Here is a 27,362-nt window from a genome sequence, read left to right as displayed (position 1 = left end):
GCCCTCATGAAACTTATAGTCTAATGAGGAAGACAGACTGTCAACACATAAGCAGACAATTTCAAAGAGTATAACAGACAGCACTGTGAATAAGGAATCCTGTAAGAAAGGGATGTGAGACAGAGCCTCTCTGAGGAGGCGCCCTCTGAGGCCTAAAATAAATTAGCTGGTGAGCCATGAAAACAGTTGGGTTAATAGCATCTCAAGAGGAGGGACAGTGAGGTGTTTTGTCTGTTCAAGGGCCAGAGAGAGGCCACTGTGGCTGGGATGTGGGGAGAGGTAAAGGATGGCTTCACTGGGACACACTGTAGCCACAGCAAAGCCTTTAAACTGTATTTAAAAAGTGAGGAGAAATCAGGGAAGGGTTGAGAGCAAGAGGAATATCATGATCACTTTAAGTTTTGAAAGAATCATTCTTGCTGTATGAAGTAAGAAGGCTAGAGGTGGGTATATTTGCATTTTAACCCTAAATAAATTGGTGTTTGTATGGCCACTTAAAAATATCATGCAATTTCAAACTTACAGGGAAAATATTTTGTAGAGATGTTAGACAGGATGAATGATCACAACTGAAGTTATTTTAATATCATTTCTTCTTTTTTAAAAATTATCTTTGGGTTCCATTTTACCTTAGATGATATAGAATTGGCAGGAATAATCTCAAGGAAGGAGAAAAATGCTAACTTCATTTGTGCTGGTAAGCTTGAGTTTTTTAGCCCAACTCAGGAAAGATTTTGAGATATGAAAATGTGTTGCTGGATTTGATTAAATACAGAAAAATGAACACTTTTCTAGGTTTTTTTTTCTCTACAATAGTTGAACAGGGACAGAGAGAGGAGAGTTCAGGAGTACAAATCCAATTAGACCTGAAGAAAGCCTTTTGTTGCAAGTATTCAGCATGCAGGCCTGGAGCTTCGTATAACATTCTAGATGGAATATTCTCTTCTGTTGGTATATCATGCCAAACTGATTCATATTTTTTTATGCATGGAAACATTCAATCAACAAACAAAGAAGGAGCATTAGTTTCCAGTCAGGCATGTTCCCAAACACTCAGGGTATAGCAGAAGTACCTGCAGAAAGCATGGTGGTGATCATATGTTTGACTAGGGAGCTAGGGGTCTCCTTCTTTCAAAGCTACATTTTCACTTCAAATGTACATTCTATCCTCACCTAGATGGGCAGGGACAACTAGGAAATTGATTGGTACCCATTATGGCAGAACTAACTGTAACTATTCCTTGTTAGGTCAGTTGGGATATAAAAACAAACACATCTTTCTTGTCATTAAGGAGATCATGACCTAGAAGCAAAGAGTGGTAAATAAATAGACAATAGCAATCCAGGGTGTTTGTTCAGTGCTATGATAGAGGGAAGCACAGCAAGCTAAGAAACCAGGTTAGGCAAAGATGCTGAGTTATGAAAGCCATGAGGTAGTAGTAAAGGGAATGGGAATTTAAAGAAAGAGGACAAATAATGCTCTGTGCTCCTCCTATCTTCCTGTTCCCAAAAATAAATATATAATTAACATCAGTATTGCACTTTTCCTAATATTCAGGTATTCAGAAATGTATGTATGTATGTATGTATGTATGCATATCTGAATGGTTTACATGTTTCCTTCTAGAGAATTCTGTTTCTCAAAGGTTTCCAGTCATGATCCCATCATTTTGTTTTTCCTAGATCTCAGACTTTTAAGAATGGTCATGTCTCACTTTCAAAATAATCACTTTGATTTAGTGTCTTAGTCTGTTACAGATATAACAAAATACCATAGACTAGGTGGCTTAAACAACAAACATCCCTATCTCATAGTTCTGGAGGTTGGGAAGTCCAAGATGAAGGCGCCAGCAAGGTTGTTGTTTGTTGACAGCCGACTTCCTGGTTCATAGATGCCTGACTTCTCTGTGTGGGTGGAAAGGGTGAGGGATCTCTCTGGGGTCTCTTTTGTAAGGACACTAATCCCATTTGTGAAGTTTCCACCCTCGTGGCTAATCATCTCCCAAATGCTCCACCTCCTAAAATTGCCACACTGGGGGTTGAGCTTCAACATATGAACTTTGGGAAGATGCAAATATTCAGTCCATATTTAGTTTATCATCTTGTCTTGGAGTATAATGGGTTGAGGATGGAGAATGCAGACACCATATTAGAAGACAGAGAAGCAGAACCAGTCAACAGGGAAGTAAGTCATACTCCACTGGGTTGATCTGCCACAGAGGCCCAGCATGCTATATGAGCCTGCTATTCCTTGGTAACTGCAAGTATTTCCATTTTGCCTCGTGCCTTCCTCCTTTATCCCACTTTATCTTAAAGGGGACCTTCTGAGTGAATGGATTTTATCATTTGTGGGAAGATATGTGGAACATGTTTAAATAACACTGAAAGCAGGAGCCTTTAAATATATTTCCGTGCCACTTGTACCAGATCCAGGCCCCCAGAGAAGAGAGGAGAGGAAAGAAGGCAGAGATGAGGGAGGCGCTGGGTATAATTAGAGGAGGGAAGAATGAGAGCGGTGAATACAAAGAGCAAGTGTTTTCCCCAGAGCAGGACATTGCGGATTGTAATTAAAATATACACTTGCAGTCAGGGAGAAGATTACAAGTTGAAATTTTTCAAAACTTATAATTGATATTGTGAAGAATGAAAGAAAGCAGGATGAGTAAATTGAAGAGGAAGGAAAGGAAAGTTTGCAGTTGGGAAGCAAGGGCAGGAAGGCTCCAGATTCACCTCCACTTGCTGTGCTGCTGTTCCTAGAGCTGTACATCTTCTGGTCTTGAGGTCAAATTTCCAATCACATCCACGCAGCAATCTGATTGGGATCCTGGAGGCCAAAGGCTCAAGGACAAATAATGGGCATAAAGAGAAGGGAAGTGTTGTCAGCTTGTTCAGATGGGGTGCACGCTACTCAGGGAAGGTGACTGATGACACATGGTTGACAGAGGAAAGTCTTTCTCAAACTCCTCTGAACACTTGCGGTGATTTCTGGGACAAGAGGCCCCTTGGTGAGAAACAGTGAGAAAAGAATTACTACATTTGAAGGGAACTCATCAAGTAAAAGTGAGTGATTCAGAATGAGGTTTAGAATAAAAGCCATTTCAAAGTCTTTTCTGAAAAGAATAGACTGTAAAAAAGAAGAGGCACTCTAACTATATTGTCAGAGGAGAAAATCCTTTTTGGATCTTAAAAAAAGGTGGCTTTCTAAATGACAGAAAAAAGATTTTGCTATACTCCTAAGTTGGTTCCTGCCTCTCAAGAACTAAACAAAATGCAGGTGTAAATGAGATACGAACTCGCTACCTAACATCTTTATATATCCAGGGCAGAGAAATTATATGCATACATACATGTGCATATGCACAGACTCTTACATAATACATTCACACACATACACCTACATGCATACACATAAAGACATACAATTATGTGTATTATTTTTATGAGGGAACATCTTTAAATATCTTCAGGATAAGAATTCTGCCTTATTCATCTTACAACAATCACAACTCTTATATAAGCATGGTAAAACTTAACACATATCTGTAATATCAGTAAACATTATTACAATTAGAAATATGAAAGGATATTAAAAGATATTAGCTTAAAAATGTCAAAGCTAGTTAAATCACTTTACACCGCACACATAGAAGCATGACATAAAGGTGCACAAAAATATCCATATCTTATTATGTTTTATTAAGGATACTTAAACTATATATATATATATATATATATATATATATATATATATATATAAAATCATTTGGACCTGAAAATCGTCTTGTATCTTGTATTTTGCTGTGATAGAAACTCAAATAGCATGCTCGAAGAGAGATGGATTTTGAAATGAAGCTCATTTTTAAAATTAAGCCCCCGAGTGAAAAGGTCGATGGATCTCCTTTGTCCCATAGTCCCAACCCTTTAAAATCTGAGGAATCATTTTATTTTCTGTAAGAAGTTAAAAGGTCAGAATATAGCATTTGATCCAAGTGTGGATTTCTTCTAAGCTCATCTTAAACTTCAGTGGGAAGGCTATCCAGGTTGAAACACTAAGGTTGTTTTTCTTCAATAATTTTATATTTTAAAAATTCCTTTTTTATATTGTATGTTGTTTTGTTTTGAAACTCTTGTTCTGGTATAGTGTGTCAAATATACTCGTTAATCTTATTGGGTTTTTTAGTAGGTATTAAAGCAGGGCAGGCCTTAGAGCTTTCAGTGAAGGACTAGATTACATTGTGTTAGGTGAGGATGATTTCTCTTCTGGCAGAAGTTTTCACTAGTTTAATGAACACTTTTCCTTTCTTTCCAAAAAATCTAAATAAATGGAAGCACATGCCTCTTACCAAATTAGGGGTCAGCACTGACATGAAAACATAGGAGCAACAAACTTGAACTTTTGCTTTGGTGAAGGTCTCATGGTCTCTTAAGCGATGCATAAATACTGCTGCAAATTATAAATCCCAGACAAGTTACATGGATTTTGGGTGAATACAATGTGAAATGTAAAATATCAGATGTGACATACTCTGAGAAGCTGAAAGCACTGATTTTTTTTTTTATATAGATTGAAGCCTATTATTCATTCATCTACATTTACCAAGTGCCTAAAATGTGTCATGTGTTATGGCAAGGACTAAGGATTGAAATATCTATAATAAAAATTCTCTGTCTTAAGAAGTATATTGACTAATGGGGGGGTGGATAAGACAATTAATGATCCCTGACAGCGTGATAAGGGCTAGTCTAATACTAACTCATGAAACATTACTCTAAGTGCTTTCCATACATTACCTTAGTTAATCCTTGCAACTCTATGAAGAACATATAAGTCCACAATCCCTTATCTACAGTTCTGAACTTCAAAACCTCCAGACAGCTCTAGAAGTTGAATGTTTATTTTCAAAATTCATTTGGAAGCAGACTTTAATCTGATATGATGCTATTTCTCATCATTGTTTATCCAATTTGATATGAATAGTCATACTTTTACTACAGAAATATTTGTTTGATTACTGAGTATTGTCCCGGATCCTTCTGGAGATTTTACTTGTGTACCATTATTATTAGTCCATTTAACGAGGAGGAAACTGTAATTTCAAGAGGTTAAATAATTTGCTCAAGATCTGACAGGTAGTAAAAGGCAGAGTCAGGATTTGATCAGAGACCATCTGACTCCAAAGTCCATAGTCTTAACTACAATATATTCTAGCTTCCAAATGTTATGATTGAATTGAGCACAAATAGTATGGGGCTTATGTAAGTTTTAAGAAAGGTTTTCTAAAGAAGGAGGCATTGTTTGGTCTGAATGGGAGGTGAATAGGAAAGTTAGGCAAAGAAAATGAGGACGGGCTTTCTGGGCAAAAAGCAGAGACCTATGTGAAATATACAGGGATTGGCTGGTATGATGGTGGGCCTTTAGAAGAGTCTCAGTAAATGATATTATGTAAAAATGATGCAATGGGAGAGTTTTGAATGGTGCACTTTGGTGAGAGCAAAGTGTCATAATGAAATCTTGATGAGTAGGTGGTGCTTTGATGGCTAGTAAGAACAAAAAAAGATTAAGAGAGAAGAAGAGAGAATGGGGAAGAGAGAGATAGAGAAGATCAGATTTTATTTGAAAAGTCATTATAACAATGGTTTAGAGATGTACCAAACTGGGGACAGTGTTGTCATCATGAAGCTATTGCAATATTCCAAAGGAAATATTTCATGCCCAAATTTTAACAACTTAAGAGTAGCAGAATGAAGATAGGGGTGGGGGCTGTGGAAATGACAACAGTCAAGGAAGTAGAATCCAGATGAATTGGTCCCCAGATGTGGTAGTTGGGGGACGGGAAGTCTCTGGTGACCCCCCACATTCCTGATTTGGGAGGAAGAAAGCCTTAAGGATAGATTTAGGTACAGATTCACCTGTGGGTGGGAAATCTGAGAGTATTCTTCCCTTATGACCTGGATAGTCTTTTGTGAAGTTATTGATGGGGTTATGTGCCACAAGTGAGAGAGAGAGTATGGGGCAGGCGTTCGAAGAAAGAGCAGCATAGCTGCTGAGTGGAATGGAAGAGAAAGCAGGAGATGTGCACACTGTCACCACAGAATATCTTGAATATTTTGCATTGCAAATCTCTAAATATTTTGCATGTTTAATTGAGATATACTTTATAGTTATTGACTCACTAACAAATATTCATTGGAGACTAGTTTGTGCCAGTCATTGTGTTGGATGTTGGGGGTAATTGATGAATTAGATCTAAGGTTTGCTATCTAGGTGGTTATCTGACACAGATGTTGACTAGTGAGTATTTGCTCAGTGTATTGTCACCATCAGTAGAGGAAGTTCACTTTCCTAATATGATCTTTGCTTTTATAGTTTGACTTCTTAATTCTATTTTTCTTCTTTGCCATAAAAACCAAACCAGACCAGACCAGACCAGACCAAAACAAGAACGAGAATAACAAAATTCCTAAAAGTAAGAAACCCTCTTCTATTCATCTCACCACCATCTTACTCCCAGTTGCCCAGGTTTGAAACCTGATTTATTTTGGGGCGCCTAGGTGGCTCAGTCAGTTAAGCGTCCGACTTCAGCTCAGGTCATGATCTCACGGTCCGTGAGTTCAATCCCCGTGGCAGGCTCTGTGCTGACAGCTCAGAGCCTGGAGCCTGCTTCAGATTCTGTGTCTCCCTCTCTCTCTGCCCCTCCCCCACTCATGCTCTGTCTCTCTCTGTCTCAAAAATAAACATTAAAAAAAAAGAAACCTGACTTATTTTCAATGCCTCTCATCCTCCTGGTTCAAAAATTGATTCACTGTGGGGCTCATCAGTTGTATGCATAAATTGACTCCCCTTCCACCATCATTTTGTCCATTCTTCTTCATTCCCTCTCTTTAACATAGTTTCATTCCAGAGAAGCATAGGGATTGGGATACAGAAAATGAATGACAAGGGTTTTGGACCTTATGGTGTGGCACTTACTTCCCAACCATTCTTCCTCCCTCCTGTAGTACTTCCTCATGCTGCACATACATTGCTCAGCACAGTGCTTGCCAGGTGATAAGCACTCATTTTCTATTTGCTTTTTGCCTATCGCTCTCCTCCTCCTTATCCTTTTGCTTCACCTCTCAGTGTTGCACAGACTCCTGTCACAACTCCCAGTAGTAACCTAACTCTGACTCAAAAGGAAAAACTGAAAGGAATAAAGAAGGACTAAAATGAGAGAGAACAATGCTGGCTTGCTAACATAGAACACCCAATTTGTTAGGGGAAGTTGGTCTCTCCTCCTCTACACATTGCTGTTAATTTCCCTAAAACTCAACTCCCATTTTATCATGCCTCTTATTTGGAAGAGGCTATTTATTGCCCACCAGATAAGTGGCAACTTATTGCCCACCAGATAAAAATCATGTGGTGTTCCTGACCCTGTCCATACTGATTCCTCATTATTCCCTATTGTTCCTCACCTGTGCCTGCTCAGCCACTTCAGGACCCTGCCACAGCTCATGCTTTTGACCTTTTGTACCTGTGTTCTCTCCCCACAGGACATGCTCTTTTCCATCTTTACCCTTTTCCTGTTAAAACTGCTCCTATCTTTCAAGACTCACTTGTTTGGCCTATTTCCTACACAATACTTCCCTAGACCCCTCAGTTAATCCTCATCTCTCCTTCTTTAAGTCTCAAGAGATCATTGTTGATAGCTTGTAGCTTTTTAAAACACTGAAGGCAAATTCTGGCCTTGTCACTTCAAAGTTACATGACATTGGGCAAGATATGTATTTTCTCTAAGAAAGCTCTATATTCCCATTTGTAAAACAGGAGTAATAATAGTGCCTTCCAGGAAATGTTTCTGTGAAGATTGAAGGGGATAATGAACATAAAACACTTAGTACAGTGCTTTATAGCATCTAGTAAGCACTTAGCAATTAGCTAATGGCATTATTTTTACTATTACTATTGTTTTCTCTCTTTTTTTTTTATTTTTATTTTTTTTAATTTTTTTTTCAACGTTAATTTATTTTTGGGACAGAGAGAGACAGAGCATGAACGGGGGAGGGGCAGAGAGAGAGGGAGACACAGAATCGGAAACAGGCTCCAGGCTCTGAGCCATCAGCCCAGAGCCTGACGCGGGGCTCGAACTCCCGGACCGCGAGATCATGACCTGGCTGAAGTCAGATGCTTAACCGACTGCGCCACCCAGGCGCCCCTATTGTTTTCTCTCTTAAAGCACTAAGCATGTTCAAGAATATATCATAGTTATCTATTCATATCATCAATCCTCTAATAGTTCAAAAGTCTCTTGAGTTCACTGAGTTCATGAATCCCAGTTCGTGCATCTTTGCATCCTCTAGAGGCTAGAATAATCAAAAGGCTAGAATAACATAGAGAAGCTTCAGAAATATTCAGAAATACAAATCATTTGTTGATAGTTACAAGAATTTTGTTGCCTGACAATGTGTTTGGACAAATATAATCTCATGAAACACCAGAAAAAAAGCAAAGCAGGTTTTTTTGCTGTAAAATCAATTTGGATTACCTTCCAAAATTATTGTAAAGATACAGAGGAAATTTGTATGGGCGTTAGTTGTTCAGATTCTTGATCAAATAAGTATTAGGAAGAGAGGCTGAATGTACCAGTGAAAGGACTAGAAGAAAAGAAACCAAGCATGTCAGAGAAAAGAAGTCTGAACAAATTCCTAGATGCCAAACAAACTGAGGAATAAGAAGAAGTCAGTATTGAATTGGTGTGGTCAGTGAACAGGAAACTTGAGTAGTGAATAAAAAATACTTGGGTGTTAAAAATGAGTTTTAGTTGGTTTGCTGCTAATGTGGCCACTGAACAGGGTTAAAGTATAGTTTCTTGTAGTCCCTTTAACAGTGTTAAAATTAGATTTCCATTAAAATGACACTGTGATAGATTTTTTTCTCTAATATAAAGTGAATAAGGAAGGTAATCATAAGAAACAAAAAGAACAGCTTTTGGTAAGTATGATAGCAGGCGTCTTTTTTCCTGACATAACCATTGAAGGTAGTGCATTTTGGAAATCAGAGAAATGTCTGAAATTCATTTGATTTCAGAAAAGATTATGAAAAGAGAAAGCTCTGTGAGACATTTACATTTTCTCCACAGAACTGAAACAGAAAAGAAAGGACATTGTATGGCTAATAGAGGCAAAATAAAATTTGCCACTGAAGTAGATAATATGATGAGAAAGTAACTAATATTTATCAAGTGACTCTTATTTGCCAGGGTTTTTATGCTCATCATGCAAATTTACTCTTCACAATAGTTCTAATATAGGTCTCAATCTCCTCATTTTAAACTTAGGAAGATCGGCTTACTTTCTCAAGGCCAGTGAGAACTAGGTTAAAATGGCATCAAAAGTCAAGCCTGTCTAGAAAACTTCCGTATAACACTGCCTCCCTGCTATTGCTCTTTAAAATAGTACATAATTTTCCCATTTTTTTCTTCATTGTCCTTTACACTGAGTTACAGTCCTAGTACAGAACAGTTGATGGAGGACATTTTAAACCATTCAATGAATTGTAACAATGTCCCTGAGATTGAATAGTCATGAGGGCATGCATGTTTTGATTGTAGGCATATATATTGTTGGTGGCAGCAAACACAACTTCTTCATATACCAGACCATTAAATATTGGGGGTGGGGGAGGAAGGAGGAAGAAGAGGGAAGGAGGCAATTCTAGTTCTTTTTAATAGACCCCCAAGCCCTCTGCCAATTGTTGAATTGTAATACAAAACATTCTTTAGATTCAGTTTGTGTTCATTTTGACAAGATCTGCCATAGAATGATTATTGTGTGAATGTAGTAAGGAGCTGGGGCAAGTCCAAAGAGTTGTTTAGTTTGCTCAATAGATAAGGCATATTTTATCTGAGGCCTCACTGTGTTGCTATTCTTTTTAGAGTAAAACAAGAGGTCTCAGTATTATAGACCCACGGACTATCTTGTTCTCTTCCTCTTCACTAGCCAGTGTAGGTAACTACAAACTTACTTTGGTAGGAACGCTTAGGAGTGAAGTTCGTGGATGAGTTTTAGCAAGCTCATGGATGTCCTAAGGCAAGCAATCTGGTCTACTGAAATATAAGAGGAAAATGACTAAGCAACTCTATATGTTTGAGATAATTCATCTTTCTAAACAAATAGTTTGATGGTTTTATTTAACAGCTTCTCAAGAGTAATTTACAGGCTGTGGACTTCTTGCTCCAAGATTTATTCAGGCTTAAGCCTGAACGAGCTTGTTCTTAGGTTTCTAATAAGCAGATAATAGTTAAGACCCGAGGTAGGTTGTCACTATGTTTAGAGCCTTATCCTGCCACGGTCTAGGAGAGAATTTACTCATTGTACATTTATATTCCAGGAAACACTTGGGTCAGAGAGAGCGAAGAAGCTTTCTTTGTGGCACACATACATGTTATGATAGCTGCTGTTTTCCCAACATTTCTGTATTTGGACAGGAGAGTAGAAGATCCAGCCTAACAATATAATTCTTGTAACTGAAAAAAATCCATCAGAGGAAAAGAAAGGCTCTGTGAGAATAGTGGGCCTGCCGTGAAGGTATATTATAATTTGTTACCAAAAGAGCAGAATCTACAGTATAAAGGTGTTAGTCATAGGATCTAGTATATTGTTGGGGGGTGTAAAGCAGAATTATCCAGAAGTGGTGGGCTTTGTTACAGGGGCCCGACCAGGTGTCAGAGGAGAGGACTCCTGGATACTGGAGATGTCTCTTTGCCAAACTGCGTTAATGATGAGCTTCCAGAGATTTTTGAGTTGGAGGAATGAGTGCTTGAGTCTAAGTTCTGTGAGCTGGTCACTTTGTTTTACAGACATTTGCACTTAGCCATATTGGTATCTTCCTTTTCTTTTAAAAGCTTCTCTCACTCTTGAGAAAATGTAGATTTTAGTATGAACAGAAAGTACCTCAGTGCTTAGCCCTAAAGTGTTAAAAATACTAGATAATACAAAAAAAGAGATAACTTCCTACTTGTGAAGCAATGGAGGACTCCACATATGACAAGGAGACATTAAATGGTATAAACATTAAAACCCAAAACCTCTGGGGGCGCTGAGGTGGCTCAGGCAGTTAAGTGTCTGGCTTCAGCTCAGGTCATGATCTCACAGTTCATGGGTTCAAGACCCAAGTCAGGCTATGTGCTGACAGCTTAGAGCCTGGAGTCTGCTTCGGATTCTGTGTCTCCCTCTCTCTCTGCACCTCCCCTGCTCGCAATCTGTCTCTCTCTCTTAAAAATGAACATTAAAACAATTTAATAAATTTTAAAAAACCAAACCTCTAGACAATTGCAAAGAAGAGCACATTGTGCAAAGAATCACATAATGTGATTAAAAAACACATTAGGCAACACACACACATTAAATATGTTCAGGCAACCCTACCACATGACAGTCAATAACCTAGATTTAGGAGTCAGATGTTGTGATTCACAACTCAACCACTTACTAGCTGTGTGATCTCAGAAAAGCCACTTAACCTCTTCAAGCCTAGTTTAATTTTCTTTTTTTAAATAGTGATGATGTTTCCTAATTAATATGAAGATATTAAGTGAGATATCTCCTATTAAATGAGATAGTGTATATTACAAAGTGTGTGGTATGTCATAAGCACTAAATTGTAGCTACGATTATTACACATCATTCAGGTTGATTCAAATTTGTAAGAGGCTCAAGATTCCAAAACAAAAGGAGCAAAATACATGAATACTATTTCAATTTGGAATCTGCACCTTCCCTACATACATAAAAATATCCATGTCAAATGCTCCATTCTCCATGAAGTCATTCTTGAAATCCTATCTGACCCAACTAGAAATGACTTCTTCCCTCTTTGTTCTCTGCAGCCCTCTGTAAACAGGTTTCTTCTTTACTTCAGTATTTCTAACAATGCCCTCATGTGGCACTTGTGGTTTTGTGTTATCTCCCCAACTAAACTATAAGCTTTTGAGGGAGCTACCATTTATAATCACATTTTTAATCCCGCAAAAGTCTTAATATACAACAGACCTTGAATAAAAATTGTATTAAATCAAATTGTAGATATATTTAAATTACTTTTCACTCCTGTTTTTCTGTAGTATTTGCATTTTGTATCATAGTGAAATCCTTGAAAAGAACATGTGCTATGTGTATTGTATGTCTGTGTTGATATCATTGTAAGAAAAGCTATGTGAATTTTAACATGGCCATTTTGTCCCTAGATAGTTCATTCATTCTAGAAACAGCTCAATATGAATACCAAATTTCCAGCCCAATTTAAGTCCGACTATGACCAGATGACCTGTTGGGTGTGGAGTCTTAAAATGATTTTAGAGACATTAAGCTACTCAGGTTAGGGGTTGATCAGTGAGACTAAAATATTATTTCTGTGTGACATTTGCATTTAGATAAATCTAAGTGTACATATTATCACTTTTTATATAGAGGAATTTTAATATATTGACCCTTGTCACTGGTATGAAATCAGTTTTATATAGTACATAAACGTGCATGGCAATTATGGCACATAGGACAAATTTTTCCCCACTATTATTGTACAGTCATTGATTCTATATTTAATGTACTGTAATAATTGACAACCACATTACTTTTGTTTAGTGCTGTTTGAGTTGTGGTGTTTCCTTTCTACATGTTTATTTTTTTCCATTTAATTTAAATTTTAAATGTATAGATAGAAAATGTGATAAATTTTGATTAAAATAACCATATGCTAGTATTTTTAATGAAGAACAGTTAAAGAGAAGTGTATTTGGTTTCAATCCTAGCTTTTACCTGGACCGTCATACTGTCATGTCACACGGACAATGAAAGGTTTAACTGAAGATGTGCAAATAGCATTCATTCCTAGGAACTGGATATTGTGAGCATCAGATCTGAAATGTCTGCTTTTCAATATACGTGAGAGAAAAACTAGAATTCATTTACTACTACACCCTGCCATGCCTCTTCTCAAACATTGTGACATAATATTGATTTAAATTTTTTCTTAATATTTCCCTCCTGATTTTATTTAATTTAACTTATTGTATGTTACAAATGTTAGAGGGAGCATGAAAAATGGAGAGGTTGCTGGTGGAGTCCTTAGGGATATGTGAGTCAGGGAAGGGGTAAGAAGTTGACATTTGACCAAAACTGGATATACAGCAGCAATAATTAACTATTTATCGAGATGACCTTATAGAATATTTGCTCCTTGCTTCATTCACATTCTGTTTTGTGGAGGGCTATCAAATTAAACTTAATTCTTCTGTGAGACATAGGCATTTTTAAAGGCTTTTCCTGAAGTCACAGTTTACTTTTAGTTGATGGTTATAAGTATAACCAAGTTTATTTTAAGTGGTGTAAAGAATTTTAAAATGATAGTGTAAAGGAATTAATATTTTGTTTTCAAAATATGTCTTGCTACCTTAATATTTGAAATATCCCTGATAAAATAAAACACCATTGTAGTAAAATTAGTAAAAAAATAAATAAATAAAAAATAAAGTTTAGATTTTTCAATAGCTTCTATTTGGCATCTAGTCTACAACTGAACAAATTGGGATTGGCTTGAATTATAATGGCAGAGGAAGTATTTCCTAGCTTTCTTCCTTTGTTCATTTATTTTTATTTTTTTAAGTTTATTTATTTTGAGAGAGAGAGCAGAGAGGGGGCAGAGAGAAAGAGAGGGAGAAGAAGACAGAGAGAGAGGGAGGGAGGGACGGAGGGGGAGAGAGAGAGAGAGAGAGAGAGAGGGAGAGAGGGAGAGAGAGAGAGAGAGAGAGAGAGAGAGAGAGAGAGAGAGAGAATCCCAAGCAGGCTCTGTGCTCTCAGTGCAGAGCCTCACGTGGGGACAAACCCACAAACCGTGAGGTCATGGCCTGAACCAAAATCAAGAGTCAGATGCTTAATTGACTGAGCCACCCAGCCCCCTCTGATCATTTATTCTTTTAATTACTTATTTAAGAAACATTCTTTGAATGCTGAAATGAAATACAAATAAAAATATAGAATTGTTGTCCAAAAATTAACTGTTCCTGGTGGGGCATGAAGATGGAGAATCAAGGAGAAGTAGATATTTATGATAAAATGTAATAACAGAGCCTTGTATATGGTGCTAAGGAAAACAGCCAGCAGGCCCTGACTTTGCAGGAGGGGGAGAGAAGGATATTTTTGCATAAAACAACATTTTAGTGTGATCTTTAGAGGCGATAAGAGTTTGCCAGGAGAATCCATGGGGCAGACACTTCAGGCACAGGGAAGAGTATGTGTAAAGGTGTGTATTTAAAAATGTGCAAACTGTCTTTACCCTTGAATTGCTTAGGAGCACATTTACTCATTTCAGCAGTCTCGAGAGTAAATGACAACAGGGTAACCAGATCCAGGCTTGTGTAATTAATTAAAGTGTATGGGAATCATCATACTGGGTGCTAAACTGCATCTTGTTAGGCCCTTCCTCTACCCAGTGAGTTCTGTCTAATTAAGAAAACAACCAAAGCAGAGATGAAAACAGCATCAAATCAATCAGCAGCTGTCTTTAAAGAGCCTACGGCTGTCCGTATAGAGATTTATAGATTAACTGCAGCACTTTGAATTGCACTGGGAAGAAAATGGGCAGCAGGTGCAAACTTCAGAGTGTAGATTTATTTTGCTTCGGGCAGCTGACCCCAGAGGTAGGTGGACTGCCCATTCCAGTCCCTCTGAAATTTTATAGTGGTCCAAGGACAGCCCCAAGCAGGAGACCCAGCTGTAATCTGGCTATTTTCTAGGTTATCATCAATGTGCTTGAATTTATAATAACTATGAAAGTTTCTGATACTAGATAATAACAGTGGAACTCTGTACAATTTGGAGAAATTCAACCAGGGATTTGGAGGATAAGGTATCTATTCATGCAATTCTAAAACCTTAGTGATTGAGAGCTCTCTTTCTTCTGAAAGATTATTGGGAATAATGTCTAAGAATTTTATTATCAGGCTAGAGTTCAAAATATTATAACTTTATACTTATATATGACACAGGGCATAATGTTAATATTTATTTTAAAAAAACAGAGCATTCTATTTTAGTAGTTGAAATAAGTGATTTTAGTCTAATCTCAAATGAATATGCCCAAAGCACATTTACAGGTACATTACTATTATAATATATTGTCTGCAATAATACATGTATTGTCCAGAATACGAAGAGTTCTAAGATAAAAAGCAAATATTTCTTTTTGCTTTGATGATATATATCATAGTGAATTAATAGCTCCATTAATATAAGCATATTAAAATATATATTTAATTTTAGGCCTAAGTAATAATTTTGTGAGAGACCAAGTAATAAGTAGTGCCACTGTAGGCATTTTGCTGAACTAGTTCATAAGCATTTCCTCACTTATATTTCATTTCCTACTCATTTTGATTTTGATGTTAGATCTGATTTCTTTCTCATTTTCACTGTATTTATTCCTTACATTTACATTTTTGTTGAACACTCTGCTAGAATTCTGATGTTACCTAATACTCCTGTGAACTTGGGCAGGCGACATAAGCACTCTGAGCCACTATGGAGTCATTTTTAAAATGGTAATAATGATATTGGTTATGCCTCTCTCATAGGGGTGCTCGGAGAAGCAGATGATTCAGTGTTTTCTAAAGTGTCAAGTTGTACACAGTTAAAGGAAGTATCATATTGATTGCATCTTTTAAAGTATGTATTTGCACATATTATAAAGGAGAGTTGTCTTATTTAGCAGAACTCTGATACTTTCTTTCAGGAGAGAGATTCCTAAGGAGGTCAGATATTCCCCAGTAGTTTGCATGTGTATCTTTATGCCTGGCCATGTGGGTGTGGGTGTTAACTGCATCCTAACTAATTCCCAGAGCTTTAATTCCATTTTCCTACAGGCCAGGATTCACGAAGCAATATATTTCACATCCATTCCTATTACCTTTTTCATGTTACAGAGAAGAATTAGGTAGCATATTTATGTCAGGACAATAACTCCCCAAATATTAACCACAGAGATTGCATACAGAGGCTCTGGGATACACTTCTGAGAATTATCCACCCTTTCCTCTCCCGCTTCTGCCATTCCTTCCTCCTCCTTGGTGGGTCTTTTGTCCAAATCCTTTTGCATGCAAGGTATGTATTTCAAGAGGAGTATGCAATACTTCAAAATATGAGCTCTTCTTTAACATAGGCTTTGTATAGGTCTGTCTGTGTTTGAAAGAAATACCATGCAGTAACCAAGATGCAGGTAGTTTAAAATACAGTCTCATTGAAAAATCTATCTTTGAGTAACAAAATTGTATTCCTCATTTCAGAACATGATGAGTGTATCACAAATCAGCACAACTGTGATGAAAATGCTTTATGCTTCAATACCGTTGGAGGACACAACTGTGTTTGCAAGCCAGGCTATACGGGGAATGGAACCACATGCAAAGGTAAAAGGTTTAAATGTCAGCCTCTCTCACATTAGGGATAAGGCAGTCCATCTTCACCTCCCTCCACCCCTTCTCCTCACTGTTAACTGCCTTCTGGGTACTTCCCACAGCCACTGGGAACTTTGTAACATGGCTCATACTCTTCCCCCTGGGTTAGGTCAGTGTTTAAGCAGCCAAACTGTTCAAACAGTGTCGACTTCATGTTCCTTGACCTCCATTTCAGTGGTTTCCATCTCTGTTCCTGTCTAGCAGACCACACCCATAATCACACCCGAGCACTTTTGGACAGAACTGTTCCATCTTTGAAATCTCAGACTTCAGCTTCTTATTGTCTTACCCCAAGTCCTTCTGCTTCCAGTTGGCCCACTCTGTTTCTTCCATGACCTTTCATCTTCTGTTTCTCTGACCCTTTTCTTTCAGTTTACCAGTCTCCTCCCATGTTTAAATACTTGTTTTTGAATCCAAACATGACAGCTATTTTTTTTTCACCAATACAGTCAACCTATTTGTTCTTTTAGCAAAATCCACTTGGAAATACCTCTATTTGGGATCAATCTGACAGTTTTTCTTCTCTACTCTTTTTTTTTAAGTTTATTTCTTTATTTTGGGAGAGAAATAGACAGAGTGTGTGAGTGGGAGGGGAACAGAGAGAGAGGGGGAGAGAATCCTAAGCAGGCTCTTCCTTGGCAATGCAGATCCCAACGTGGGGCTCGATCCCACAGATTGTGAGGTCAGACCTGAGTGGAAACCATGAGCTCAATGCTCAACCTACTGAGCCACCTAGGTACCCCTCTACTCTCTTTTGAACTGTTGAGTAGTAAGTTAACTGGGAATATTGGGTCTCCACATGTTATAGTTTCCCATTTTAGCTGGTTTGTCAATGTCAGTCAATAATTCTTTTAAAAGTCCTGCTGAGCTCAGATTTTCATTTCCATCAGTGGATGTTCCCACAGTACTTCACCACCGTCCCCTGATACATTCTTTCACCAGTGCCCTCTTTTCTTTTATCAGATGAGCTTACCTCCTCCTTCACAATAGAGATTCTATTTTGGAAACTGCTAACTCCCATAGGCTAAAGTCCATACTCTGTATATGTCATGTAGATTTATTTATGATTTGTATAATTTAAACATTTTAAGCTTCAAAACTTCCCATTTCTCACACACGTGCCCATTGTCCTGGAGTTTGCTAAAATCAATTTTCTATGACACTGTGTATATGGGAGGTAGGAAATAACAAGGGATGGTTGTTAATACCATGTCCCATGAGCATGAATCTTAAGACCTGGTTTATAAGAATACATTGGATGCAGATATCGATGGGCAAGAGGATTACTCTGGTTTATAAAAGTCTATGGGAATGTTTCATTTAGAGCAATGTGAACAAGGCCTACTCACTTTGAGGTCTAAATCCCACAAAGATTTTCTCAGAGATACTAGACAAATCCTGAGAAAAGCCAGAAGTTTAACGTCCATTGCATAGTGTAACTGAATGCCTAGGACTTCCTCAGAGCACCCAGATATTCTGAGAGCTTGGTGGGGAGAAGTTAATATTTCATCTGGGAGACCAACTTCTCACTCTTATTTCTATTTCACTCTGACTCCTAATTAATGCGACAAATGTTTATAGCATAAAGAACGCTTGTAATCATGAGCAGATCCAGATAGGTAATTCTTATCTTTGAAGGAAGGAGAACTTTCATGGATCCATACAGTTTTACCAGAAGTTAAGTCAACAGGCTGCCTGAATACAGATTCTCCAGTTCATGTGTGTATCCCTACTGGGAATGTCAAACGCTGAGAGATAAGTAATGTAGACATAGGATCTGAATCATTGAGTCCTGTGCTCTGTCCTTAAACATTACTCCAAAGAAGATACACATGTGGTCTAGGAGATGTACACTTTATTATTTATGAGGTTTACATTCTTAATCTCTTTGCGAATCCTTGGTGACTAGGTATTCTTTTTGCCTTGGATGAAGACAGACTAAGACTTATGACCAAAGAAGGTAAATGGCCTCTTTGTGTCCCTTCCTTTAACTCAGCAGCAGAATCTTGGATTGCTACATTTTACCACTCAAAGAAAGTACATCCTAACTAATGAGAGGAAGCACATGCCAGAAAAATTGCGAGAAAGCTTTTATCCCAATGCCTGGAAAAAGCTGGTCTAACTCATCCATTACAGACCAGGGAATGGCCCCTGAGATTCACAGAGCCAAAGAATAAGCTGAGGTGGAAACGGAAGCATCTAAGGGTACTCAGTCTCACCCATCTTGTTTTTCTCACCTTCTTTGAATCAGGCAGCACATCTCAAAAGGTCTCACTTGCAATAGCTTGGATTTTGGCTCCCTTTCCTAGTCACAGACAAATTCCCCTCACTCACAAACCTACTCTAACACAGCAAGATTTGCAGTGCCTTTGCCCCTGATCCTGGATCCTGACCTGTCGTCAGTAGAGGACACTAAGGCTCTTCCTGAAGACCACTACAGCAAATTCTTAACCATTGGCCAGTTCATCACTTGGATTTAGAAATTTTGTGAAAGCTGGGGCATTTCTCCAATACTCTGGCACTTTGGCCAGAGTTTCATAGGAGTCAGTCATTTCCTATTTCGTTATCATTCTCTAGATGGTGGTTTTCTCCTTAAGAAAACTCTAGGATAGCTGCCTTTTTTTTTCTTCAGGTTGACAATGAGATGCAACTCTAATTCTAATGTGCTTCCTGTTGTGTAAGATTACTGCTTTTTGTTAAAAGAAAGTTTAGTGTGTCGTTTCACAGGTGAAATATTTCTTTACCATTGAAAAGAGTACTGTTTTACAAATTGGGTTGAAGTTTCTTGCCTGCATGGAAGATATTATATGAATTTGAAGTTATAATACCATATATAATTTGACGTCCACATCTCCAAGGGAATGAAGAAAAGCTAGGCTTGAAGTATCTTGAACTACTCAATTTTGAAGTATGAAAGTCATGTATCTGAATTATTTCTAGCATTTTGCAAAGACGGCTGTAGGAACGGAGGAGCTTGTATCGCCGCTAATGTGTGTGCCTGCCCGCAAGGCTTCACCGGACCCAGCTGTGAAACGGGTAAGACTATCATTCCATCTTCTAGAAAATGAGTTTTTATGCCAATGTACAAAGTAATCCATGAGGAAAATAATGTTTCAAGTTTCAAGTGTCTCTCAAAGCTTGGAACTATTAATAAGGAAGTCCTAGGAGGTAGGACGTGGGAAGTTTCAGTGATGCATATTCACTGGGCGTTTCCCCAAAGTCGTTCTATAGAGGTTTTGCAGCTATTATAACTAGAAGAATATTGAACATTTATAGAAAGGTGTGTGGATTTTATGACTTCATAATTCATTTTACTCATTTGGAGCCCATTTTTTCTGGGATCTGTATGACTATATTAAAGCACATTATTCAAGTTCATGGCCAACATACTTCCTAGGACATGCTACCTCCTCCATGCACGTTTGAGAATTTTTTAAAAAAAGTTTTTACCTGAATCATTCAATATTCATTCATTGTTGTTTATTTAAAAAGTATTTAAAGTTTCCTACTTTTTAATTATTCCTAATCCAAGTTCATTTTGAACTCAGTCTGCTGGATACTAATACTAGAAACTAATATATATATTAAACATTATTTAATATATATATTAAAACATGCCATGAAAATACTAGCTCTTAACTAAAATCATATCAGTAGTAGTTTTGTTGCTTTGGGTAAGTGGGTTCTAATAGTAGATGACCCCAGAATGTCCATTAGTCTCCCTAAGAGAAAGCTGCTACCTCCGGTGACTGGTGGTTACCATCTTACATTACTTTCCATAAATCTCATTACAATAGATATGGTGCAATTCCTGCTTCCATTCGACCTGCAGAGTCTGTTTTAATAAAGACACTGACAGATAAGAATGTGAGACAGAAAATGTTCTGGACCATTTGGGAAGTGAAAAGTTTCCTGAATAGGTCCTACCACTGTGCACAGAAGGATGCCCACAGAAGGGCTTGCGTCACTAGATTGTTTCTTTCTATAAGTACCTCTCAGTGATGTTCTTCAAACTTCAATGACTGACTATTTGGTTACAAAGGTCTCTGATAGAAAATGGATAGTGTCCATCTTTGATATGTAGGACTCTTTCATAAGGGGATTATTTCCTAAATCAGAAGTTCCCAAACTTAGTGAGCATGTGACTTACCCATAAGTCTTATTAACTTGTTAAATATGCAGATTTATGGTAATTAACTATCATAGGATTTACTAGATCAAAATCAGGCACTTCTAGTGCAGTCATTCTACAATGTTTCTATCCCATAGTCTCCACCAGTACACCCAAGCACATCAGGTACTGTGGTCGTCCTGTATATCAACACCTGCGGTGACCATATTTCCTGAATACAGTATTTGGTACTGCTTCTGGTGCAGTTGTGATCAGAAATACTGGCTTTTTCATGGCATTGAAATGGTGTATGATTTTGAAATAAAGGCTGTCCCAGAAAATCTGAGATGAATAATGGCCGTGCCAATTCTGCGTATCATTCTTCCACTAGGAAAAAAAAAGGGTTACATGTGAGAGTGTGAAAATCTGGAATGGTATAAGATTGATCTGAGCAATGTAAAATTTAAAACTAGGGAGTTAAATATAACCCAACAGAATATTTAGCTTTCTCTAATTATCTTTGAACTTTCAGTCTATAAGAAGACGATCCCAGACTTACTCTAAGTAGCTGTCTATAACAGCCAAGGGCTTTGAGAAGGACAAACAGATATGGGTTCAAAATCTAGTCCTACCATTTACTTGTTATGTGACCTTGGGCAAGTTACATTACTTCTCAGTGTCTTATACTATCTATACATCACCTTACTCTTCACAAGTCTCTTACAAGATAGGTATTATATCCATTTAAAAAAATATATTGGGTTCAGAGTGATTAATTTTTTTCCTAAGGCCATAGAGTTAACAGCTGAATACAAAATACAAAGGTCTTTCTAACTGGCAAACCCAGGCTTTTTATCTATATCAATGTGGTTTTTAAATTTCTTCTGAATTAATTCTAATGACAGAAGAGAGAGAATGTCTTCATCCAGAGCCATCCTGAAAAGGCCCACCAAAAGGGTAAATAAAATTTCATCAAAAATTATGTTTTTTTCCTAAAAATCCATTCATTTCTATTCGATAACACGTGAAAACATTTAACTTACCTACTACCCTTGAGTTAAGTTGGTGCTCTAAGACAATGGGTCATGGTTTATCTCTGCCTTCTAGCACCTCTTGGCCCAAGACCATATTTCACTATTTGAGAAGCAAGACATTCCTGCCTCCTATCTGAGAAATTGTCAGGATAACACTTGTTTCAAAGCATCTGTCCCAGCTATTGCTCCAGGTTATATCCTAACCTCTCACCTTACACCTTACACCATTTTTGTTGATGTAGTTATAAATAGAAGTTGTGTCATTTAAAAAATAACTTTGGAGGAGAACCACATGAAATAATCTGTTCACCCATTTATTCAACATTTATTTAGGATCATTTATATGCTGAGCACTGAACTAGAAACAGGATATAGCGGTGAACATAGGTCCTATCTGCATGGAGATTATGATCTAGTTGAGTTAGAGGGACTATAAACAGGAAAATAAATAAGTATGTAAAATATTGTCAGGTAGTAGTTGCTATAAAGAAAACTAAAGCAGGGGCACCTGGGTGGCTCAGTCGGTTAAGCGTCTGACTTCAGCTCAGGTCATGATCTCACGGTCCGTGAGTTCGAGCCCCGCGTCGGGCTCTGTGCTGACAGCTCAGAGCCTGGAGCCCGTTTCAGATTCTGTGTCTCCCTCTCTCTCTGCCCCTCCCCTGTTCATGCTCTGTCTCTCTGTCTCAAAAATAAACAAACATTAAAAAAAATTTAAAAAAAATAAAGAAAACTAAAGCAGATAGTGTAAAATTATTTTTATTACCTATAGACTTTATGTATGACGAGTATTGTTATTATTGGTATTTACTTCATTACTAAAGGTTGCTAACATCAGCTTCTGTACACGTCCCAAAATTTCAGTGATTAATACAAAAAGTGTTTGCTCACTCACATCTCAGTTTGATATGTCAAATGTGGTGTTGGGGAGAGCTGAGGAGCATTGGGATTGAGCCTGCTTAAGCCAGGGGCCCTGGTTGTTGCCATTTGATGAAGTATGCCCAACACACTGCCTCTAACACCAAAGAGAAGAGGGACCATAGATGTGAAAGCATGGAGAATACACACCCAGTGTTACCTCAGACCAGAAGTAACATACATGTCTGTTCCTCTCACATACCATTGGTAAGAACTCATCACATGGACTTGAGGAGTTGAGAAAATGTAGTTCAGCTGAATGTCCAGGAAGATGAAACTGGTCTGTGACCATTAGGCCAGTCTTTTGTCTTAGGTGCTGTCTGGCATTGCTATACTATTTACTCTGAACAATCAAACCATTTTCGACATTGTCTCATCTACTCAGGGAAGAACTCTGAGTGACTTCCTTCTTTAATCACTGCCTTCTTTCCACCTCTGGTAGGGATCCTTAACTTGGAATTCCCGGACACCTGCAAGTCTATGGATGGACTTTGGGGGTCCATGAATTCCCTGAATATATATGCATGTGTACATTTTTCTGCAGAAAGAATTCAGAGCTTTTAAAGATTGCAAATGGGTTCTATAATTTCTAAATAGTTAGGAACCACTAGGGAGAGAATCTTCCATGATTCATAAAGAGAACTAACTGCTATTTGATTCTGTAGAAGGTGATACAAATGTAGATATCCAATACCTTCCAGAGTTTCTTTGGGGACCTTTAATCTCGAGACCCCACACTGAATCCATCATCTCATGACTCTTGCCTTATCTCTTCTATTCCCGAAACCTGGTTCTTCACTTCTTGTCTTTATTTCAGTGAGTGGCCTTACCCACCAAGTTTTGTTGGCCAACAAACCAAGAATCACCTCCTCCCCCCATCTCTTTTCACTTTCACATCTAATCAAGTCCTTTTGATTCTCTTTACTAGGATCCTTTTTTTTTTTTTCCATTCTCTCTGGTAGTACAGTAGTTTAGGGCTCTGAGGTTTATCTCTCTCCAGTCCATTCTTCACAGAATATCTGAGCACACATCTGATCGTATCACTCCATAGTGAAAAAAAAAAAAAAAACACATTAGCATCCTCCGTTGACCTCACATTTCTTAACATGACCTATATGGCCCTTCAAGATTTGTCTCCTGCTTATCTACCCAGCTTTCACCCTCTTGTCCCTCTGTCTCCTCACCTCATTTACAGCCCCAGGCATTGACTCTCATGGACGTAAAGCATGTATCTTGTTCACTTTTGAATCTTCAAAACATAGTATAAGGCCTGCACCTTATTATTCAAGGTGCTCCATGAATATTGGTGAATAAATAAAGACATAAATGAGTGGTCAATTAAATGAGGAGGTAAAAGATGTGCTTGCATCCATATTAGCTGGACTTTATTGAACATTGGTTTAAAGAGGTCTTCAGGGTCATCTGGTCCTAAAGTCTGAGATGGCAGATGAGGTCACTAAGGCACAGAAGGGTGAAGGAACTTATATAAGTTGTTTCATTATAGATACTGATCTGCAATTTAGAACTCAGGTCTTCTGACTCCTAGTCTAGTGTTTCTCTGCTCCTTCCTTCCTTCCCTCCCTCTCCCCTTCCTTCCTTCCTTCCTTCCTTCCTTCCTTCCTTCCTTCCTTCCTTCCTTCCTTTCTGCCTTCCTTCCTTCTTCTTTCCATCCTTCTTATGCCATGCTCTATGTTCAGGAATTTATCCTACTATCATCTCTCACGAGGTCTGGGCTTTTTCTTATGCCCACCCCTTCAACTGCCAAATATTTCTGTTGTCTTTATTGGTGAAGACTGTGGCAGTTTTTCTCTCCCAAGGTAGAGAAAGCATCAGGACTGTCAAGATTTGTAAGTGTAGGAATGGCCTAAATTTTGGCCTGCTGGAGCTGGATACTGCCTGATAGCTTAGAAAGGGGACTGATTTCCTGGCCCCAGTGGCCCTCTGTTGAGCCCTCACAATGGAATTGCTGAGCATGAGGTAATAGGATTTACTAGTTTCTTGAAAGACAGTCTAAATATGCATGACATTTACCAACCCTCGTTACTATATTGAGGTCTCTCCTGTACCCCCTCCCCTTAATTTATTTATTCTATTTCTGCATCAGTGTATCTTAGTGGAATGGTTGAATCTACTTACCAACTTCACAAAGAGGCTGTTATGTATATCTTCGGAGTAAAATTAATTTTTCATGGCCTTCTTTTTTAGCCACTGTGTAAAATCACCCACATGTACAGCATAACTTCATTTTTAATTAAACATCCTAATATTCCATCAGGTGTTTAACTTGGATTTAGCTGGGTGATTATTTCTTGGATAACTCAATAAAATGTATTAGAAACCTATGTGCTGAGGTTTAACAGCTCTCTCATTGCCATACTGTATTTATTGCACAATCACTAAGCCTCAGCAAACATGTGTCTGATGATCTGATTAATATGCAAAGCTGTCTTAGTGTACTGAAAATAAATCTTTCAGTCATGATTTAAAGCATAACTCTAAAAGATGTGAGAGTCTCCTATAAGTAACTGCCAACTTAAATCAAATTAAAACGTTTATAACTGGGAAAAAGTTGGTATCAAATGGCAACGCTAAAAAAAGATATGCTGTGATATCAAAGAAAAGGAGATCTGACGTTTTGGTGATAAATGGCTCTTTTTTTCGGTGTGTAAAATAATGGGTTTCTTAGCCACAGATCAAAACATGAGATGGGATTTTAATTATTTTTAGTGAGTATTTAAATGAATATAAACTCAAGTTGCATTCCTGTTTGTGTAGCTTTTTAATATCTGTAGCTTCAAAATGATAAAAATTAAGCGTGAGGCTTATATGAATGTTGCTTTACTTCAAAGGTGACTATATATTGATTGAGGCTGATTGATTTTTAAAAGTATACATTATTACTGTTATAGTGTAGGTAGTAAAAATCCTTTAATTCATTTATACTAACAAAGTTATTTTGCTAGTAGTAGGTACAGTTAGCATTTATTATTAATGTCAAATTGTGTTATATTTCCTGATATGGTTAAATTAGCACATTTTTCACCATTAACAGAACATATTGATTTAGTTTCATGATCATGTAGCTTTCTTTTAAAGGCATATTTTTCAGAAGCTTACATTATTTTATATCATTTTACGTGCAAAGATAAGAAAATCAGAAGCAAGGGAAAATTCAAAACATTTCTGTTATAGCATACCTTTTTTTCCCCAAAATGACTCAGAGTGAAATTCTAGAACCAAAACGTATATCTTTTTTGTGGGAGAAGAGAATTTTAGTAAAAATTTGGAGATAATACAGTTAATAAGGAAAGAAAAACTTTAGCTACCTTTGCTTTACTAGTAAGGATGATCTTTTTTAGTATTCTTTTGAATGTATTTTGCTCTAACTAAATACAAATTTTACATATATAAATCATTAAATAAACTTTATTGTAATAAAGAAAACCTGGGATGAAGGAAGTTCACCTTCTGATCCTTCACAGTGTCTGTTAAAATCACTTTTTCAGATTTGAATTGCTCAAGGGAAGAGACAAGACACAGAACCAATCATTTAGTGTCTTGTGTAATGTGGGATCCATACCCATGGAGGGATCTGTTAATTTCCCTAAGATAGAATCTCCAGTCATACTTGCTAAGATGCTTCTGGTCTTTAAACTCGGTATCTAATGATAAAGTGATTGTATTGCATTTGATGGATGAGTGTGTTTTCATGGACTTTGGATAAATTAGGGATTTAGGTCTCAATGTGACTTTTTCATATCATAAATTTTAAAAAGGAAAAAGAAGAAGAAACCAAATAACTCTCACTGTAGGCTTTTTGACCATGCACTGCTTATGACTTAACTTGAGTACCTAAGGTATACCTTCTTTTTATGTAGGTGATCCTTAATTTTTTTTAATAACTCTATAGTTGATTAATATTATCCCAAGCCCTAGTCTTCTTGGAAACATTTAACATAGTGGTCAAGAATATAAAAATTGAAGTTAGAGAGACATCAACCGGCATGAGTCCTAGCTCTACTGTTGACTAGCTGTGTGACCTTTTCTATGTTACTTCATTTTTCTATGCCTTTATTTTCATATGTATGAAATGAAGAATGATAATAATATCTGCCTTGTGGGTTTGTTCTGGAAATTAAGTTGAATAATGCAAGTAAGGCATACCGCATCATTCTGGAATGTGATGAGTAATGAATGATGCCTGATGTGATTGTATTGTACATTGTGAGTAAAATTTTATGTACAGAAATATTTGAAGCTTTTGTACTCCTTTGAGTTAGCTGGAGATATTCTGAGATATTATAAAGTAAGGGTTAAGAAAAAGAAATGATTCTAATTTTCCTGATTCACTTATAAACCAATTTTAAGTATAGTTTTACTACATTTTAATGCTGTAAGATCTTTAATGTAGCAATTTGCATTCTTTACTTTTACTTAAAATTGCTTTTAGTTCTAATGCAAATCTTAAAAATTCATGTTTTATGGAAATCTAAGTCTTTATACTATTCAAAAAGTAGTTAAAAGTTCTCAGTGTTAAATCTCAAAGTCATTTTTCCAAGTCCTTCAGGTTAATTGGAAAAAATCTTACTCTTTCCATGTATCAGTCATATATAATAGATAACAATTCTGATGGGGAAATAGTTCAGACTCTTTTATTGTAAGGCCTACTTAATTAACATTGGAAATGAGGACACATCGTGGAGTTTATGTAAGGGGAAAAAATAGCTTTCAAGCTGTTAGAGGGCAGGTCTCCAAGAAAAAAGACTAGTGGAATTATTTCAGAATTTGGAAAAGATCTTCACTTTCACTTTAAAA

At 37.3% G+C, this 27,362-nt stretch overlaps 1 protein-coding gene across 3 annotated transcripts in view; it reads left to right on the top strand.

The window, feature by feature from the left end:
* The window catches only part of NELL2 (neural EGFL like 2), a 404,650-nt gene that overhangs the window by 285,397 nt on the left and 91,891 nt on the right, over positions 1 to 27,362 (top strand). For all 3 annotated transcript variants that reach the window (XM_047868431.1, XM_047868430.1, XM_047868429.1), the window contains exons 15-16: positions 16,317 to 16,439; positions 19,428 to 19,523. In XM_047868431.1, coding sequence (XP_047724387.1) covers positions 16,317 to 16,439; positions 19,428 to 19,523 — 219 coding nt within the window. The remainder of the gene's footprint in view (positions 1 to 16,316; positions 16,440 to 19,427; positions 19,524 to 27,362) is intronic.

This window comes from Prionailurus viverrinus, chromosome B4 (genome assembly GCF_022837055.1).
Source record: "Prionailurus viverrinus isolate Anna chromosome B4, UM_Priviv_1.0, whole genome shotgun sequence".
In the NCBI taxonomy this organism is placed as follows: domain Eukaryota; kingdom Metazoa; phylum Chordata; class Mammalia; order Carnivora; family Felidae; genus Prionailurus; species Prionailurus viverrinus.
This window is presented reverse-complemented; position numbering and strand designations above follow the sequence as displayed.